Source organism: Drosophila takahashii, chromosome X, assembly GCF_030179915.1.
Source record: "Drosophila takahashii strain IR98-3 E-12201 chromosome X, DtakHiC1v2, whole genome shotgun sequence".
Lineage (NCBI taxonomy): Eukaryota > Metazoa > Arthropoda > Insecta > Diptera > Drosophilidae > Drosophila > Drosophila takahashii.
In genome coordinates, this window is record NC_091683.1 from 4,418,448 (window position 1) to 4,439,757 (window position 21,310).

General features: G+C 40.9%; 2 protein-coding genes across 5 annotated transcripts in view; both read left to right on the forward strand.

The window, feature by feature from the left end:
* LOC108068142 (uncharacterized) overlaps nt 1-1,174 on the forward strand; it is a 29,093-nt gene extending 27,919 nt beyond the window's left edge. For 2 of the 3 annotated variants that reach the window (XM_017157554.3, XM_070218467.1), the window contains exons 2-3: nt 23-327; nt 877-1,174. In XM_017157554.3, coding sequence (XP_017013043.1) covers nt 273-327; nt 877-1,025 — 204 coding nt within the window. In that variant the 5' untranslated portion in view covers nt 23-272 and the 3' untranslated portion in view covers nt 1,026-1,174. The remainder of the gene's footprint in view (nt 1-22; nt 328-876) is intronic. The other variant, XM_070218468.1, reaches the window with a different exon arrangement.
* A 509-nt stretch (nt 1,175-1,683) lies between these two features.
* LOC108068145 (probable ATP-dependent RNA helicase CG8611) lies at nt 1,684-10,638 on the forward strand. Of its 2 annotated transcripts, none has more exons than XM_017157559.3 (5): nt 1,684-1,846; nt 1,905-3,772; nt 4,363-4,790; nt 9,546-9,735; nt 9,805-10,638. In XM_017157559.3, exons 1-5 carry the CDS (start codon nt 1,787-1,789, stop codon nt 10,067-10,069), a joined length of 2,811 nt encoding a protein of 936 aa, XP_017013048.2. In that variant the 5' UTR covers nt 1,684-1,786; the 3' UTR covers nt 10,070-10,638. The 2 variants fall into 2 exon arrangements, with proteins under 2 accessions (XP_017013048.2, XP_070074894.1); XM_070218793.1 differs by having other exon boundaries at nt 1,908-3,772.
* Nucleotides 10,639-21,310: the final 10,672 nt, after the last annotated feature.

The following is a 21,310-nucleotide window of genomic DNA, read 5'->3' on the forward strand; positions in this document are numbered from 1 at the left end:
TTTCACTTTTTTTCCCTTTCAGCAGGAAGCTGGCGCCACCCAACGACCTTGACAACTGCGGAATGCAGGCGAAAGCACATAAATTGTAATTAAACAAGGGCAAACAAATTGAAAAAGCCGAAGGAGAAAACAAGTAGAAACATTCGAAATAGCTGCAAAAGCAACAAATAACTCGTTAAACTTTCCTGGCCAGCGAGCCAAGAAAAAGAGTGAAACAGGAGAAAAAAAGCAACGCACATTTTTATTTATTAGTTGGCCGAACTTTTCGCAAAATGCCAGCGGGTCGAGTGGCTGGCAAAGCCGGCTACTCCAATCACTACTACAACGGTGAGTTTTTCATATATTTTTTGGATTTTTCCCTTTACTATTATCTTCACTTAAAGCAGTCTTAAATATCACAACCCACTCTATTTGAATAATTTAATTGTGCCCAGCGAAGTGTAAACAAAGTGATAAGAGCAGCAATCCATTTGCATTGCAAAGGGAAAAAAACAAAGGTTTCCAATAAATATATTAATTTTGCAGTTTAAGCCTATATTTTAAAAAGAATAATAATAAATAAATTCAACATATTAACAGATTTCTTTTTTAAAGACTCTTCTGCAAAACAATCTAATTAAATATATAGAAAAACTAAAAAACGTGAAGTAGCTTATATGCAGCCAAAATGGCTTGATATAAAAATCTGAAAAAAAACCGAAATACAGAAATAATTCGGATAATTAATAAATTATTTAAATTATAATATATACATACATATATAATTTATATTAAATTCATATAAAATTTATTTATTTAATTTTCATAAAAATTCTTAGTATATAAAAAATCACAAATTAAATCAATGAAAATCCAAATTCATTACCCATTTTCCAGGCCGCTCGTATGTGGGAATCAACGAGGAGATCATGTGGGTGAGCATTGGCATGGGCGTGACCATCGTGCTCCTGATCACGATCGCCCTGTGCTACATTGCCCGCGAGAAGTGCCAAAAGCGGCAGCGGGAGTACTACGTGACCGCATAGTTGTTGTACGCGGCCTGCGAAGCGACGGAGGAGCAGGGGAATCCCCCGGATCAGGTCATGGAAATGGAAGTGGAGGGGAAACCGACTGGCGTCAGTCCCGAAGGAGGATGTCCCGAGGGGGAGGGGGGAAGTCCCAGAGGAGCAGGATCTCAGGCAGACGTCACCATCACACATTGGACTGTGGTTGACATCTGTGGCGCACGCAGCTGGGGCTGACACAACTGAATGCGACAAAAAAGAAGGAGAAACCACCAAACCAACCCATTCCACCCACCACCACCCACTAGCACCGCCCACCACAACCACAAATACCATGGAAACATGGCAACATGGAACCCACATCGCTGCCCAAGGCAGTTGAATGCGTTGAATTTTTTTTGCGTCGCCCGCGAGACTCGTTGTAAGCATATTATATTTAGAGAATGTTACTTTAATAACAAAAAAAAACAAGAAACCATGTTACTGAATTTGCCAAAAATATGAAATATATTAATATACAATATTAAAAACAACTGTTTTAAACTGGACTATTACATTATAGGTAATATAAACAGGAAATTCAAATTCTCGCGCCTTGTTATCTTTTTACATTGGTCTGGCAGCTCTGTTACCCTCGCTATGGGTAGCATTGGCCCAGAAACAGCTGTTAAACCTGCGCTTCGCTGTGACTGGCAAATCAAGAAGCAGAGACGCGCACGTTTTATTTTATTTACAAAATTTACATTTAATTTCCACCGATTTTTAGCCACAAATGCTGCAAAATGGTGGATAATATAACGCTGAATGTAAATGTTGGGCCGACGGCCCAGAAAAAAGCACAAGTAAGTGAAGGTCGCTCTGTGAAACAATCGATTTAATGAAATGTTTATTAAAAATCAGCAGTTGCCTTCGAAAGCGGTTAAAAAACGTGGACAAAAATCGGAGAATTTCGACTTTCAATTCAATGCGGAGAAGCCGAAAGTCAAGGCAATTGTGGTGCGAAGAAGGGCGGTTTCGACAGCCTCAAAAGCTACGAATCCTACTTCAAAACAAGTGCCCTCAGTTTCCACCGCGAATTCTTCAGATTCTTCTACTAAAAAAGATGATTTATCCAGCTCCGATCTTATGTTCAATATTACGCCCTCGAAATCAGCTGAAAAAATCACTTCAGGCGACGATTTCATGCTGAATGTGACCACCAAACCGGTGGTCACCCAGAAAGCGAAGCCAAAAATCACTAGAGCCGAGCGATTGGGCAAGAAACAGCGGCAGGGGAAGCCCCTGGCGAAGCTCAGCGATGAGCAGCTCACGAAGGCATTGAAAAACCACCGAAAGCCGCAGAATCCCAATCAAATGCCGCGGGCAGGCGACATTTTCCGGGCCCAAATGGAAGAGGAGAGGCGGAAAAGAAGGCAGGAGGAAGCTGGAGAGGATGAGGAGCCAGGAGAACCAGCATCCGCTAAGAAAGCCACATCATCTGAAAAGGAATCCCCCAAATCCCTGGAGGAATCATCCAAATCCGACGAAGAAACCCCAGTAGAAGCCCAAAAACCCAGCAAAAAGCAAGGAGAAACCCCTGTAAATCGCTTTCGCACCAAGAAGATCGGCCTCTTCGACCAGAGCGACGTGGAGGCCCTCAAGCAGCTGGGCCAGCGGGCGGTGAAGCCCGTCAAGGAGACCATCTTCACGGGCACGAAGATATCCACCCTGGGACTGCATCCCCATGCGGTGAAAAATTTAGAGGACCTGCTGAGCATCCGTGAGCTGACCAGCGTGCAGCAGAAGGCGATACCCGAGGTGCTGCAGGGCAGGGATGTGCTGGTGCGTTCGCAAACGGGCTCTGGAAAGACTCTGGCCTACGCTCTGCCGCTGGTAGAACTCCTGCAAAAGCAGGAGCCCAAGATTCAGCGCAAGGACGGCGTGCTGGCCCTGGTTATCGTGCCCACGCGGGAGCTCGTGATCCAGACGTACGAACTCATCCAGAAGCTGGTCAAACCCTTCACCTGGATCGTGCCCGGCTCTTTGCTGGGCGGCGAGAGCCGGAAGAGCGAAAAGGCGCGCCTGCGCAAGGGCATCAACATACTGATCGGCACGCCGGGTCGTCTGGTGGATCACCTGCTGCACACCGCCAACTTCAAGCTCACGAAGCTACAGTTCCTCATCCTCGACGAGGCCGATCGCCTGCTGGAGCTGGGCTACGAGCGCGATGTCAAGCAGCTGGTGGAGGCCATCGACAAGCAGCGGGCGGAGAGCGAGCAGAAGGATGATCTTCCCCAGCTGCAGAGGATGCTGCTGAGTGCCACCTTGACTTCGCAGGTCCAACAGCTGGCGGGTTTGACCCTGAAGAATCCCCTCTACATCGACAACAGCGATGAGGCGGCCAGCTTGGCCCTGAAATCCAAGGATGGCTACCAAAAGGAGACCATTGAGGCTCTACTAGAGGTGGAGGAGGATGGACTAGGCGAATACCAGGAGGATGTGACTGGGGTGCTCAGCATTCCCGAGAATCTGCAGCTCAGCTATGTGGTGGTGCCGCCCAAGCTGCGCCTGGTGGCCCTGTCCTCGCTGCTCTCCAAGGAACTGGACGCCAGTCCCAAGCAGTTCAAGGCCATCGTCTTTATGAGCACCACGGAGATGGTGAACTTCCACCACGACATGCTGAACGAGGCGTTGACCAGGAGAGTGCTCGACGAGGAGGATGAGCAGGAGGAGGGGGATTCGGAGGACGACGGGGAGACGCCGCTGCTGCAGGGACTGCGCTTCTTCAAGTGGGTTATTATTTGAATTTTTTGTTTTATATGAATGAATTAATTCGAATTTTCAGTTTAATAGAATTGAATGAATTTGAATTTTGAGTTTAATAGAATTGAATGAATTTGAATTTCGAGTTTAGTAGAATTGAATTATTTTGAATTTTTTGTTTTATACCAATGAATTAATTAGAATTTTCAGTTTAATAGAATTGAATGAATTTGAATTTTGAGTTTAATAGAATTGAATGAATGAATGCCATGAATTCCGAAATAATTCAAACGACAATTTCTTTTGAAGAAGAAAGGGCCATAATTTTGTGATTAAATCTGCCTGAATTTTATTTACTAGGCAGTTAACATGGATTTGTTAAAAATGTTCAACTTTTTGTTCTCAAAAGAAAGCACAAAAAAATCTAGCAAATTCAAAAAATTAATACAAATTATTCATTCATTTTTTCAATTCGAAATGAATTAGAAAAACATTCAATTTATTTCACATAGAATTGAATAAAACCAATCAGAAATTTCATAGCATACTATGATAAAACAAAAATTTAATGATTCTGGGTATTCCTTCTAATCCTTGAATTTTCCTTCTTCTATAGATTGCATGGCTCCATGACTCAAACCGAGCGACAGGGCGTCTTTCGAGGATTTCGGGACTGCGCCAGCTGCGTCCTCCTGGCCACCGATGTGGTGGGTCGTGGCATCGATGTGCCGGACATTAAGCTCGTGGTGCAGTACACTCCGCCGCAGACCACCGCCGACTTTGTGCATCGCGTGGGCCGAACGGCGAGGGCGGGACGAAGGGGCAGGGCCGTGCTGTTCCTGGCGCCCAGCGAGGCGCAGTTCGTGCGGCATCTGGAGAAGAAGCGCATACGCATCCAGCAGGGCGACATGTACGCCTATCTGCAGACCCTGCTGCCCAAGGACGACGAGGCGAGGACCGTGCAGGAGGCGGCCTCCAATCTGCAGCACAAGTTCCAGACGCTGCTCGAGGATGATCGCGAGCTGCACGACAAGTCCTGCAAAGGTAGGTCTATTAATCTCTATATATTTGGTTTTATTACTGGGAGTATAAAATGTAGTCGAGAGGTTTGAAAATAATTACTTAAATTAGTCATAAAAAATCTAAAAAAAGTTTAACAAGTGACATTTGTAATTTATTTATTTAATTGAAAGTCTTTTCTGTTTTAAAAACCACTAACTTAATTTCACCCAAAAAATACTGACTTGTTTAATAGCATTTAATCTTTTAATCACGAAATTTACTTGATAGCATTGAAAACAATTCCTTGAAACGTTCAAAATAATTAAAAATATCTTAAAAAATATACTTATACTTTAAAAATCCCTAACCTTAATCAATTTAACTTAAATCAGCATTAAAACTGATTCCTTAAATAAAAACCCCTGAATTACTTTCACCTCAAGAACACTGAACACTGACTTCAATCAATACCATTTAATTGGTTGATTACCACAAGAACGGCCTTTCCGATTTTTCGTATTTAAAGCACACAGAAAGCCTTCTTCGGACGAGTTCCCATGGCGCTTACTTTTCCAATTGCCCCAACTCCGATCCCCTGGACAAACTAGCAATTTAATCCTTTCACCAAAGAACATTAACTTTGTAATTACGATTTTTTACAACACTCGGGTGGCTGAAAAAAAACGAACAGCTATCACAGATAGACAAGAAACAAACACACAAACGCTCGGCTATTTTTCCAATTATAAGTTGGTAGCACCGAGCCACGCCCCCCGCTCTTTTGACCGCCCCTTCCCCTTCTCCCCTCCGCAGCCGCAGTTATCATCCGCGTTAAAAACACAAAAATTATTTCATATTTGAAGTTAATTTCGATTGCGTGTCAACGGAATCTCCACCCACCACCCCCTGGAGCACCCAGCACCACCCAGAACCACCCACCACCCCCATGAAGTGACCACCAGCGACTTCTTTCATCGCCTGATCCTTTTTTTCTGCCTTCAGTCATTTCCACATTTTATTTTATTTGCTTTTCAAAACGCGGACGGGGTACCGCTACCCCTTGGAAAAATGGGCATATCATTTGTAAGGGATCTAAAAATAATATGGTCTATAAATCGAGCTAATAAACAGAATTATTAGACTACAAATTTGATATTCTATATTTTTTTGTTATTATATTTCTAATAATTAATTATTTTTGATAAATCAGTTAATCGAGTTTAAAGAGTTCTTTATTTATCTTTAGTATCACTTTCTTAAAATTAATCATTTCTGATAAATCAGTTTGAAATTTAAAAAAAAACCTATTCCTTTATATTTAATTTACACTCAAAATAATTTTACAGGGTATCTCCTTGCCTCTTGGTTAGTAACTTCCTTGCTATCCTGCTGAAATTGTAATTGCAGCGTTGGAAAAAGGCTAGAAAAAAGTTAATTAGATGTTACCAGGGTTCGAGTTCTGAAGGGTTGAGAGTGGAGTGGAGTGTTCCGAGCGATGTTTTTCCCCATTTTCCTGCGATTGAAACATAAATCGAAAAGAGGCAACCGAAATGAATCATAAATAAGGGAGTTCGGGGGGAGAACTCCTTTGATGGCTGAGCTGGCGACTCGAAACAGGAAGCGGAAACTGAGCGAAATATCGCAAAACAATGGCAAAACAGCAAGATAACTAAAGGATAAAGGATGAAGGATACAGGAGAGGGGATATATGTAGAGAGTCGGTCAAAATGGCAACGCAAATTGCACTTAAGCGCCGAGTCAAGCGTCAAGACAGGAAGCCACTTGGCAAAACTTGAGAGCAGAGCAGCCAAAATGCCGAAATACTCCAGAATGCGAGCGAAAGAGACGGCTATGGGCGAGACGAAAGAGACGGCAATAGGCGATATGATGATACACCCGGAATCGGAATTGGAATCCTGGAGGATGCAGTTCTCCGCTGCTCCTTCTGCTCCTCCTGCTCTGCTGCGTCCAATCAAAAAGCCATTAAAAAGTATTACGCTTGAACAAAACTGTACAAAGCAGCAGATAAAAGAGACAGCAAATCGGGTAGGGAATGGGCGAGTGAAAGAGACGGGTAGAGGGCGGGGAAAGAGAGAGAAGAACATCTGCGACTTGCATTGCATCGGTAATTGAAACAATTTTCAACTCGCAATTCACTTTTTGTCTTTTTAAAGTTTCTGTAGTTCGTGCTACAGTGCGTTTCACGGCTGTAAGACAATGGTTATTTTTCTTTCAATATTTATTAGCATTTTGAAGTCATATTTTAAGTGAAATTAGCTGACTTACTTGCTTGTATATTGTTTTTTATTTGATACTAAAGATCCGATTATTATTAAAGAATAACTAAATTTCAGTCCAATCATATTATATCTCTCTGTCGAAGAACATCTGTTTTTAAATGCAGGACAATCCGCTGACACGCACTCTGATCCTCATAGTTCCCCTGTTGACTTACAATCATTTTTGGCGCATTTAATGGTATATTTTCGCCGGCTTATTCCAGCCATTGTTCGAAAGAAGCAAAAAGAGTTCTACTAATGCCCTTCGCAACTAAGCCCCTGAATGGCCCATAAGTCCCCCCCGCATATCCGATGGTGAGGAAAATCCAAGCCGGGGGTTGTGAAATGCGAAATGCGAAATGGCAAATGGAACTGCAAATGGGTGGACTGAAAAACAATCACAACAATTTGCCACGCCTACACAAAAACCGCATGGACACGCGCCCAAGGAACAACCACAAAATCCACCCACTACCGAAAATCCCGGGAATCCAGAGAAAACCAAAAACCACCGAGACAATGGCATAAAAAGCCATTTTGTGCGGCTTCTGCGGTGGACTCTCTACCCGAATTCTACCCCCCCGAATGACATTTATTTTATTCGCCACTTCCGGCTGGCAGACGTCTCTAAACATCCGCTGCCGTCATACTTTTTGTTTGCCTAATGTCTGCCACTTGGTCGTAATCGCATTTGCGGCAATTAAGCTGGAAGCTGGGAGCTTGACTTCGAGACTTTGGTCCTTTTGGTCCTGTTGGCAAAGGAAAAGGGACACTGGGATGCAGAAAGGACTGCTGCGAGTTAATTGCCGGGGCAGGAACGTCTTTGCATCCATCTCTGTGGGATGTGCCACACCTCCTGCTCCTCTGCTTCCTGTTTTCGGGATCTGCAGTTCATCCTGGGGCTAATCTGGAGCTGGAGGATTCGGTGTGTGTGTGCGGCTCTTCGGTAGTCAATTACCAACTCCCGGGAAAACGGAAGGGCGACTAGTTTATTAAAGCCAATTTAGTGGCCTACTAGGCGATGAATAATGCAGGCTTTTGGTTAGTAGAAAGACCATTTTATGGAGCCTTTATTTCTCAGATAAAAAAATAATGAATAATCGGTTAAATATATTAAATATTTAACTGTTTTATTTTTTAGTAAAACAGTTTTATGATTTCAGTGAAAATATTGATAAAAATGTTGTATTTTTTTTTGCTTTTTTTGCTGTAACTTGGCAAAAAATTATCCCAAAACTAAAAGACGCACTGTTTTGTTTAACTTATAACCCCAATTATCGATTCCTGTCATTATCCGACTGATTTGAGAAAATTAGTTTTTGACCCAATTTTTGCTTTTTTGATAAGGGGTACCATCATCATTTTTTGCAAAAAATGGGAAAAATTAAAAATTTTCAGGTTGAAATGCCAATCGATTGGGAATTTAATAACGAGTTCAACAAGGTATGGCATTCCATATTTGGACCATTGTTTCCATTTTTATGACCAAAATACTAACAGTAAATACTACTTTTTTTTTGGTAAAAAATCAAGATCTATATTTTTGGTAAAAATTTGATTTTTTATTATGGATTTTTGGCTGTAACTTGGTCAAAAATGGTCCCAAATCAAAAAGGCGCACTGTTTTGTGCAGCTTACGAGCTTACAATTAATATCAGTGCACTTCCCGACTGATTTGAGAAAATTAATTTTTGACCCAATTTTTGCTTTTTTAATAAGGGGTACCATCATAATTTTTTGCAAAAAATGGAAAAAATTTAAAATTTCAAGGAATACAATTTCTTGACTGCTAATCGATTGGGAATTAAAATACGAGATCAACAAGGTATGACATTCCATATTTCGACCATTATTGACTACGTTTTTGGCCTAAAATTACCGAAAAATGAAGCTTAAAACAAAGATAAGCAATAACTTTATAAAAAACATGTTATACAAATAACCATCTTTACTTTGTTCGAAACCTGTATCAATTTCTGTTGATACTCATTAGTCCTCGGAAACCTTTGATATTCTGGGACATCCTAAGGAAGGATACGCCGCTCCCCGCGAGACTCTCACTCGCATCTGTCTCGTTTCGTTTGGAAAGTGTCGTCCTTTGAGCATTTGCATTGCATTTTTCATTTCACATCACATTTACATATCCCAATCCCCACTCCACCAAACAAGAGATGCTTATCGGGGTAACAATTGCGGTCCTGAGTGGCTGCTCGGCTGCTCGACTGCTCCGTTGGTAATTTGATATCATTGTTGTATAATTTGGAATTGCCTGGCATAAGTGCTGCGTAATTAGCAAGGACATGCCCACAACAGCGAACCACAAGCGTGTATACAATATACAAAATACAATATACAATGGCTGCGATGTGAAATCCTTTGCTGACACTGCTCATTTGTCATTTTAACAAATTTATTTTGTAATGAATGCGACTCGCACACTCGCACACACATGGCACTTAAGCCAAGACATCAATTAATTCTAAAGGCATTAACATCTCCCGCTCCTCCTCTCTTCCAGCCTTTGTGTCCTGGATGAAGTTCTACTCGACGTTTCCCAAGGAGCTGAAGCCCATCTTCAATGTGCGCATCGCCCACATGGGCCACTTTGCCAAGAGTTTTGCGCTGAAGGAGGCGCCCTCCAAGTTCGCCGCCCAGCATGCCGCCCCCAAGGCGGCCCCGCCCACCAACCGACTGACCTACACGGAAAGGTATTTAGTTTATAATTATTTAGTTATTTATTTTTAAATTCTGATTCTAATGTTCTTTCTTTCCCGCAGAGATCCCGAGAAGATTCAGGCCCAGAAGCGGGCCAAGCGGCGCTTCACGACGACGGTCAGCGGGGAGGTGCGTCAGCTGCAGCAGCGGGATGGAGCGCAGGCCGGGAAGCCCGGAGCGCCGGGATCGAGGGGAGGCTTCCAGGGCGGCGGAGTGGGTCGCAGCAGCTTCATGAAGAGCCTGGGCAAGTCGAGGGCCCTGAATATGTCCGAGTTCGACAGTGGATTGCCGCCGGAGGGACCCGCCAAGCGGCGAAAGCAGGCGTAGGAGGTGGAATTCAGCTGGAGGAGATTAGAGGAGGAGGAGAACGGAGAAGGAGCACTTTGCGGCACTTTATGCGCGCCATTTTGCCTGTCCGCTGTGCCTGCTCAAGCATTTAATCGAAAAGAAAATTGCTCCATATATATATATACTATATGTACAGCCGAGTGAAAATCTAGGAAAATCTAAGAAAACCCAAGGAGATGCGCTCATAAAAGTTTCATTTTTCTCAACTTTTAAGCCCGGACGTCCTGCGGGAAAAGTTGTGGCCGCCTGCCAGCATATTTTAAGCTTTCCTTTCCTTTTTTTCGTTTCACCAACTGTTTTTCCATCTTTTTCGAATTTTTTTTTTTTGTTTTTTGATTACTCGCCGTAATATGTTCGTTCATTTTTTGTGTGGAAAATATTAGAAATCCATTTTCCGCTCACTGCAGATTCATTCAGTTCTGAAAATGTCACCAGTGGCGGCGGCAAACGGCGACGGGGGGTCAGAGGTCGGCACGTGTTGCCTTTTTATGCAACTGAAGCGCATAATTTGTTGGACAAGGCATAAATAAATATTGGATATAAACACTGTACAAACGATTATTTTTTGCCTTTCAGGACACGTGGATAAATGGGTAAATGGGGGATGTAGGGCCATGGGCGTGGGCGTATTATGGCCCTTAATTGCGGCCTCTCGATGAAAATGGGAATGGAAACGAAAGGCCCCTAATTAGACGCTCAGCGATTGATTTTTAATTAGGCCACTGGCCCACGCCCACGTCTATATGTCACTCAAAGTCAAAGTCAATCAGGCATGAACCATCGATTCCTAATTACGTGCGAGTGTCAACATATGAAATAATATTTTGGTATAAATGCGTCCATTAAAGGGAAACCCCCCTACCATTTTGGGGGTTGCTTGAAGGAAGGGAAGTGGTTCCTGTGGTGCCGAAAGACTGGATGGAAAATAAGCTATGAATAAGATAATAATATATCATATATGAAATTATGCATTAAATTTAGAGATGTAATTAAAAAAACAACGTTTACTTTAGTAATAAAGTAAATATAAATAAATATCACAACTTTTGTTAAAGATGCGATTGTCACTATTTTTTTGTCCCTTAAGAGGTGTTTTTATTTGATAAAGCTATTCCCAAAAAAACTATTTCTATTGAAAATTGCTGAAAAAAAAGGTTTATTAATAAAGTACAATTATTTAATTGTAGCGTAAAATAAGTTAAAGTGTGCAATCGTTTTCATTTTTTTGCCCGTTAAGATGTGTTTTTATTTGATAAAGATATTCCCAAAATAAAACTATTCCTATTAAAAATTCACTAAACTATAATGCCTTAATAATAAAATACAACTATTCAAAAATAGCTACTAGCTAGTAAAGTGTAAAATAGGTTAAGGTATAATATTAGATTTAGAACTACTCCACTCTGATCACCAAATGCGATTGGCGTCCACTTAGCGCCAACCAATCGCGTAACGTAACCAATACTTTGGGGAACCAAACCAACAACTAGCACGAATAATTGTCACTTAGCAGGGGGCACTCACCCCCTTCGGAAAACCCCCACAACCTATTTTCAGCTCCACCCAGTTGTCAACATTCGAGTTTTCCCTTTTCAAGAGGGCAGCACAAAAAAGCTGACAGCTGTTTTGGCTCTTACTCGATGACGGAAAATTCTCTTTCCCCCTTTTATTTCCAGCCAAAAAGGAGCTGGAAAAATAGAAAAACTGGGGAGGTTCGAGGACACAAAAAAAACATGCAACATTTGCACCTGACCAACCAACAATGGGCATTGTTAGTGCGCCACTACGACTCTATTACCACCCCCTTTTTGGACACCGGGATACCAATACCAATCGAGTGGAGGATTTTAATTTACCCTAATGCGTCTATAATTCGAGCCATTAGTGCAATCACATTAGCAATTTTCCACGGCCAACCCTTTCGTGTGAGTGAGTGAGTGAGAGAGAGGGTGGTGAAAAGCAGGAGTTGATCCAATTAGATCGGTCCCAATCAATCGAAGGGCTGACAAGGGGGATTACCAACAGATGTTGACTGTTAGCCGATTTTTGAAGACTTGTTTCTATTAATTTTCTATTTTGTCTACTATTTTATCATTTAATATTTAATGTGTCCTTAGAATTTTAATTCTCTTTTGTTCTCTCGGGCAGCTTCTTTAACTTTAATCCATTTCTGCTTCTGTTCTACGCATCCCAACATCCCAACCATCTTATTCCCATTTTTATCCATCGTCGCCCCGCGTTAAAAACCAATTAATTTCGACGCTCAACTGGGGCGATATTTCGTGGGTACTGAAAGATCATCTGTCATCTCTCGAGGATCTCTGGGATCTCGAAGATCTGGTGACCTTCCAGTGGGGCGGCTGCAGCTGCAACTGCACTGCTGCTGCAAAAAAGTCCCTAATTGTTTGCATTTGTGTTGCAATTTAGCCGAAATCGCGCCTCTTGGCCAAATTGTCTTTAAATTGGCAGTTGGCGCTGTGCGCCATAAATCCAAGCAGCACCAGTCTTCGTATTTTTCTGGTTTTTTATTCCAATTCGAGAAGTATTGCTACCCTGGAAAAATATTCACAGGGAGTGTATACTATTCCTCTAACCATTTAAGAAAAATATTAAAGAAGTAATAGTTTGATATTTTTAAAAATAAATCAAAATATTCTTTTTTCATTATAATAAAAAAATTCTTAAATATTTTCAACATATTCAGAGAATTGTTATAAAAAAAAATTCCGAAATATTTTCAGGATGTAATATCTTTAATAATTCGGGTTTCATTATTTTAAAGATTAATTCTTTGCGTTATTCTATATAAAATATATTTTTATTGTTGGGTATTTCCCCGTCTAGACTAGCATTTTCAGCAAATTTCCTTTTTATTTTGGCCAACCAGCGGAAGTACCGCTTGGTGAGTTTGCCCAGCCGCCGGCCGATCGGCCAGAACATATAGCCTCCTAATACTATGCCGAACCCGAACCATCCTGATCCCGAGAGTCACCCGTGGGGCATCGTTGGCGGTCAGCGGACCTCTGAGTATCTGAGTATCCAGTCGCAAATTATCAACAAATTAGAGTTTTCGTCGAAGGAGTCGGGCTCGCGGGTCCCGAGCCATTTGGTTTGATTTGATTTCATTTGCTCGCATGTCTCGTTGTCATTTCGGGTTTGGCTTTGAGTTTGGGATTCGTAAGATCCAAGATCCCAGATCCCAGATCCAAGATCCTTTTCGGGGTACCATTTCTCAGATGCGTTTTATGGGACGCCGCTGGTAAAGTGATTTCTTCAACGCTTTGTTAGCGCAACGGATTGATGCGGCTGTCATTAGCCGATTTCGTTTTCGTTTTCGGCCTAAACGGGTCCCAAGATATAGCCTGCTAAATGCGTTTTTAACGTGCTTTTAATTGCCAGGCCCCCCGACCTCTTCTTTCTCTCTTGCCTCGCTTCGCCGGGCAAATTAAATCAAATTGAAACTAATTAACATAAATAAATTTACACAAATCCAATCGCCATATGCCTTGTTACAGGCCTTCACACTTTCCGCTTCACTGGGTGGTTGGGTAGTTGGGTGGGTGGGTTTTGGGATTCGGATGCGGATTCGGATTTACTGGGTGACATTCGCAAGCGACAACTGTCAAATTGGACAAGTTGCATTTGCAAATAAATAGACGGGCACTCGTTCAAACGGAAACGGAAGCTGACGACCCACGAATCCTGGCAGTTTTGCCAGGGGGGTATTTTCATTTTCATTTCCAGGGGCCAGGGGCGGTGGAAAAGGGGGTTCGGGGCCGCTAGCTGTTAGCTTTGCTTCGACGCTTGCGCTTAAAGTTTTTAGGCGCTATGAAATTAATTGGATTTGCCTGTGGCGAGGCCAACCGTGCACAGTGGTGCGCAATCGCTGGTAAAACTGTCTTAAATAAAAGAAAATATATCTTTAATTTGGTATCACAAGTTTATAAAACTAAGATTATAATTTTTAATTTATTTTCTTAATATTGGATTTTGAACTATTTGAAAAGTGGATACTTATTTAATTATTTTATAGGCCCTTTAATAATACTATTTATTTCTAATATAATCTATTTATTATAGTTTATATATTTATTTTTATATTTTAGATATTTATTTATTATATTTTATTTATAACTAAATACTTTTAATTGGTGTTAAATATTTTTAAATTGCAGCAATGTACCTAAGTATCCACTTATAAATTTTGTAATAACTTGTAGACCCTTTGGAAACCCTATGAAAACTAAAAAATGCAATTTTGCTACTGAGTCTAGGCACTTTTGAAGATTCCCCCGAAACAGATCGAATGAGATCTACTGTTGCGGCCGCCTCCTTCGACCACGCGGCGTATGCGCAATGTAACCGGCTCCGATGTCACCCAAAATCCACCCAAGCCACCCACTTGCCAGTTATTTACTGCTTTATTTGCGGTCTTGTCAAAGCAATCAACACAGTCAGAGCGTGTCCTTTTTCCTACTCCTTCTCCTTTCCCCAGCCCTCAGCCCTCAGGACTCAGCCTTTTGCCTTTTGCCGGTCGGTGGTGGCCCAAAAGGTGGTGGCTTTTATTTACTTGTCTGGCGAGTCCTTGTTGGCTCCGCTGGGTTTATTTGTAGAATGATTTTTCAATAATTTATGTATGACGATGGGTGGGTGGGTGGCTTGGGTTGGGTGGCACTTGATTTAATGTGCGGGGTGTTACTTTCAACACCCTCCAATCGCAATCACAATAATAACGAATAACGAATAACGCCGAGCACTATTGACTGGAGCGCTGTGACAATGCAATTATAAATGGTGACAAAATAATTTCCGCTGCGTGATTTTTATGACAGTTGTTCACCGTACGGGTGGCATTCGCTATTCGGTATTCTGCACCACTACCCATCAGCAGAGAATTAAATCAGAATTAAATAGTTTCGGTATTCCTTGGCCTTTCAGCATTTGAGCATTTCAAATGCCAATTTAATGACCATAATTGGTTAGGATGTGGTCGATGGGTCAGGCATAATTCGAGCTCATCCTTTTCCTGTCCAGAAAGTGTATGTGTGGGTGATTCCCCGCAAGGAGCGATCCTTCTTTCAAGGGCTTCCCACAGTCAAGGCTGTGCTGTGGCATATGAAATCATAATTCCAGGGCAACGTCTCGCGAATTCATAAGAGCTTGTCATTTGTGGCACGCAATCGTATTGCGTTATAATTGGAAATTGGAAATTGCCATAAAATGGCAAAAAGCAAAGGCACAGAACGAGAAAATCAAATATTAAAAGGCATCGCGTTGACTTTGACTTTGGCGAACTCTATTAACTCGAATAAGGGAAATTAAGGTGCAGGATTTGTGCATTTTTAGTTCAGAAGTCTAAAAAAATATTTAAAAATTTCTGTAGTTTTAAATTAAATGTAAAGCTGTTAAATAAATATATAAAAACCCAATTCTTTTAACAAAATATAAAAAAGTTAGTTGTTTGCATTATTCAAATCAATATTAATATGTAAGAAGAGAGTTTACAATTTTTGGGAAACTGCCACCCCATAAAATATATTTATAAACGAAAAACCCAAACCCAAATTTTACTAAACATTCCTTGCTTAAATATAAAACCTCTTGCCCACCGATTGTTATCGGCTAATATTCAAAGTTTGCGATCATATTTAACCGATCAGATTGGCTGGCAAACGCTTTTCACAGCTGAACAACTGCGACCGTGTGTCCTTTTTCTGTTGTCCTAATCCTGCGACGAGGAAAAATTCCAAATTAAAACATTTGTTGCCATTTTCTATCGTCGGCCAGCCATCTCTCATCTCTCAGTTTTGTCAATGCTTCGAGGGATTAGAGTGCGGCAAAAAATATATATACAAACGGGGATTTGGCGCCTTATCAGTGATGCTGCCGGGCAAAAGGACATCGGCGGGGACTCGATGAATTTGTCACATTAGGGACACGGCATATGTGAAAGGTCCTTTCCCTTCTTTTCCCTGATAAGATCCAACCCATCCGATCCGATCCTCACTCTGTGTTTTTGTAAAATCTCCTAAAACTCAGCTACTACGTTTTTCGGTGGTGATTCGAAGTGATTCATAGTGGTGGTGGTGGAAAATGGCAGGGAAAATATTGTTGTTGCCAGCGTAATTGGCAGGATATTAGCAGGGGTTGTCCTGCGGGGCATTGAGCAGTCAAGGGATTACGCTGGGCATTATGAGCAAATTAAGTGTGAAGTGGCATTTGGGACTTATCATCCCGGGCACTAAGCGCTTTAAAATCGAGAAGAGGATGGGAAAACTAAGAGGAACAGAACAGCACAAAAGGTGTCGCATGTCAAGCACTCGGGGAGTCGAGTCACTCGGAAAACAAACTAACACTTAACCCCAAGAAAGGAGCACTCTCCCCCTCTATCCGCCCACTCAAGGACGAGCTTATCATTTACACTTAACGCTCTCGGCATTTTCGGCACGTGCCGCTGCATTATTAACCGCAAAATGCTCATAAAGGATCAATTTGTGCGCACACGTGGCCAGGATAATGCACATAAATCAAGGCAACGGCTGCAACTGCGGCTTGGACAAAAAGACGATGACAGTCCGCGGAAAATCGTGGAGGGGTGGGGGGGTTAGATTCATCCCACCCACTGCACTTTGGGCCCAAGGATGTGCAGTTTAGAGCGGCCCAAGGAAGAAGCCATTAGGAATGCAAGCCACCGGAAGTAAGCGAGATTTATGGTCTCACGAGGACCCGAGGACAAGCGGAGGTTACACCTCCTTCGGAAACCCATTCAATTTGCCACCGAAAAGATAAATGGCTAGTATTTGTCACAGATTATGTTAATATTCATTCTGGACATTTTATTTCAAGCTCAAAGTGATTTAATTTGCACCCAGAGAATATAAATAGACAATAATTATCATAAAATTATAATTAGAAAACTTTGATTTACATTTTGGAACTATTTGTTAAAATATGAAAAAAATTTAATTTAATAATAATATATTTAATAGTTTAATTTTAAGGATTGCAAATTATCAGAAAATACTTTTTTTATTAAATTCGATGACAATATTTAGCATAGAATTTGTTTATGAACAGATCTATAGATTGCATTGTAATAAATATTTTTTTTTTACCTCTGATCCATTTTAACCATTAAATTCGATGAAATTGCAATGTCTTTAAGCATCTGTAGAGGCCCCTGGCCGAATAATTTGCATAACTACAGCCGGCGAGGGCATATAAATCTCCCATATGCTTTCTATTTAACTTTTACTAAAGACTTCCGACACATTTCTGCGCAGACCAATTTGCCAGGCGATTCCCCGTGTGGCCCCTGTTCCCCCTGGATCACCAGTATTCCCCGGATTCCCTGGCCTGCAGCGGCTTTCAACACCTACACACTGCCTAACCGCGCGGCTCCCAGGCGAAGTTGCATTTTGGATAGCGTGACTGGCCTCCATTTGGCCAGGCAACGGCCCGAAAGCCCGGGAAAGTGGCCCAGAGTGGCCCAGAGTGGCTGGCCCGGTTGTCTGCGGCCCTCGAGGCTTGTAACTTATCTAAATGCACACAATTATTGAATATAATCGCCGGCAGAAGAGGCGAACGCCGAGGGAGCGAAAACAAACACGTGAAATTTTTGCATGCCGCCTTTTAGGCGTTCCTGCGCTTCGCAAAACGAGTTGAATTTGCGAAAAGCCGAACTAGAAAATACCCTGATTTGATAAACTAAAAAAAAAGGTGAAAAAAATAAAATTAATAATAAAAAATATTCTTAAAATGTTGATAAGCCAAAGAAAGCGTAAAAGGCAATTACAATCTGGATTTATAGAATAAATTTGCAGGTTTTCGCTTTCTCCATTTTGATAAAAATATAAAAAGTAATAAAATATTGATCTTAAAATTAACTATAACATAGAATTGATCTTAAAATATTGTTAAGACAAGAACAAGCGAAAAAGGGCAATTGCAATCTACAGATTTACAGCATTAATTAGCGGGTTTTTGCTTTCTCTGCGTTGTGTCAAATCCATGAGCAAGTTCAATTATCCCAACAAAGCGATTGCGACAGTGCAGAGAATAACAAACATTTTGCAATTATCAGGCAAATATTTATTTAAGCGCAATTATCTGAACACGAGTTGCAGGTAGAAAAAAAGAAGCGAGGAGCGACATATAAAACAGGGTAAAAATCAAATGAAAAACCCAACTTGCTGGCAATTAAGCGCAATTTCCGTTCCCTGTCAAATGATTATTTAAAATGCAATCTATATATGTGGCTATATATAAATCGGGGTGGGCGAGGGTAAATAGTTAATGCGGCAATGGCAAAATGTGACAAATTATACAGAACGGAGATTAACTCGCCCGAAACCATTTGTTACAAGAATCGGGATCGGAATCGGGAAATCAGAATTAAATTAAATAAGCAGTAAAAACAAGCCACTTATTAATGCCATATGTTCAGTGTCACTCGCACTGAAATCAAATAAAAAGTGGGGAAAAAAATGAAAATACAAAAAAAGAGAAAAAGAATCAAAGGTAAAAAACAAGAGTGCAAATTAAATGCAAACAAAGTTGATTTCCCATCCCCGCGAGCATAAACTTTTAATTTCGTTTTCCCTTTTATTTGTAAATTACACATTTCGCTGAACGAAAATTGCAGGTGGAAAGTGCAGATGAGTGGGTTGTGGGTAGAGTGGGTGGAGTGGCTGGCCACATCCGTTCGCAATTTTAGGGGGAAAATCCGCGAATCGTGGGCGTTCTTCCGGTCCGCTCGTCCAGCCCCGATTTTTAGCCCTGTGTTTATCCTGCGCTTTTTAGAGTTTCGGAGGAAATAAGGCTGAGTGGAGCGAGATGTTTGGCCAAAAAATTATACAAAATCAATACAACAATGGGGTGGAAAATTTAATTTTTCACCAATTTTTGATAATTTGATTTAATTGTTTGCGATAAATGGCAAAAATTAAAAATGTTCAGGTTGAAATGCCAATCTATTGCGTATTTATTTAAGAGCTCTAAAAGGTATGACTTTCTATATTTGGACAATTATTTCCATTCTTCTGGCTAAAATACTTTCTTTTTTGGGGTGGAAAAATAGAATCTCGATTTTTGGTAAAAATTTGATTTATTTTTTTAGTTTTTTTGCTGTAACTTGGTCAAAAATTGTCCCAAATCAAAAAGGCGCACTGTTTTGTGGAGATTACGACCTTACAATTAATATCAGTGCACTTTGCGACCGATTTGACAAAATTCATTTTTGACCCAATTTTCGCTTTTTTTATTTTTTTCGAAAAATGGCAAAAATTAAAAGTTTTCAGGTTTAAATGCCAATCGATTGGGAATTTCATAACGAGTTCAACAAGGTACGACACACCATATTTGGATCATTATTTCCATTTTTATGACCAAAATACTAACAGTAAATACTACTTTTTTTAGGTGAAAAATCAAGACCTTGATTTTTGGTAAAAATTTGATTTTTTTTTATGGGTTTTTGGCTGTAACTTGGTCAAAAATGGTCCCAAATCAAAAAGGCGTACTGTTTTGTGCAGCTTACTAGCTTACAATTAATATCAGTGCACTTTCCGACTGATTTGACAAAATTAAATTTTGACCCAATTTTCGCTTTTTTTGTAAGGGGTACCATCATAATTTTTTCGAAAAATGGCAAAAATTAAAAATTTCCAGGTTGAAATGCCAATCGATTGGGAATTAAATAACGAGTTCAACAAGGTAGGACACACCATATTTGGACCATTTTTGGCATTGTTTCGGTCCCAAATTCTGTAAAATAATCATAATTTCTTGCCAAAAATAGAAAAAATTTAATTTTTTTATTCAGTTTTCTTTCTAAAGTAATAATAATGGTTTATTATTAAATTTTACAAGCAGAAGGAGCAGCATATATAAAGTCACACATCTCAAAGATGTTTTATAGAAATCCTTGCTATAAATCCCAGCTTCATGATATCTCCTCCTTTCTGATTTATCCACCCTGCTGTGCTGATTGGCTGCTTAAGCGAATTGTGGTGGCTGCGGATGAGGACGATGATGCTGGTGATTTTGGTCCACCCACAAAAATGTGCGGCTAATTGGATGTCTGTGGACGCAGCGAGGATGCGAGGCTACGAGGATGCGAGGATGGCGGATGCCATGTGTGGCAGGTACTTTGACAGTCGGCGCCTGATTTCCATGCAAATTGGTTACAGCACAGTAAGCAGGCAATATTTCTGCTTCATTTCATAAATGCGTCCGGGGTCGACTCCTCCACCAATCCTCAATTCCCCAATGGCTGACTTCCAGCTCTTTGGATTCCATGAGTTTGCATATCAAACGCCTGATGATGTGTCTTTAATTTATACATGAATCCGCAGCCAATTTCGTGTTTACTCACGAAATTTATAGGCGAAAAGATGGCGAATTAAAAAAGGGAATTCCCAGAAGTTGATCTGAATGGGATTTTATATGATAATATTTAGATTACATTATTTCCAATATTTATTTTTTGAATATAATTATTGTGTCACTTTTCCAATGGCTCTCAAAGTGTTTTTAATTTTAATTGCTGCCCATAATTAGCAAAGATCCGAATAGGCTAAGAACTGAAACAACGGTCGTGTTTAATTGAGTGGGACGGCGATAGCGGATGGAAAGAGACGGAGCGAGCGGTACGTGCAGTTTCTGTCTTGTGTCATTTGCCTTTAATGAACGGTTGCCCGCTGGCCACCGACGTGTTCTTGTTTTTGCCTTTGTTGTCATTTCATTGTCCTGCCAAGCGTTTCTTTTGTTTTAGGCCAACGGCAATTTGAACATTGCGGCCAATTTGTCGATGAAGGCGCAAAAACACAGGCAGAAACACAAGCAGGAGAACAGGAGAAACTCGAAACTGCGGGGCGAAAACCCAGAACACGCGTGCTGCCAAAAGCAAAAACGCAGAGCAGAAGAGTTCTCAAAATGGGGTAGATAAAAGGTCCACCCTGGGAAGGCCTACTACGAAGGGTGGCCCAAACTTTGTAGCCGAGAACAACATTATAGAAATAAAACAAATAGTTATACTTACTTGAAGAATATATTTACATTTATGTCTCTTTTATTATTTTTTAATTTTTGAGAAATGTAAAAAAACTTTAAAATTTTTTGGTAAATATTATTTCATTACTAAATTGTCTTAAATTGTGTTTTATACACACAAAATGTAGTAAACATAATTGTCATACACCTTTCCTTAATTTTTACCTT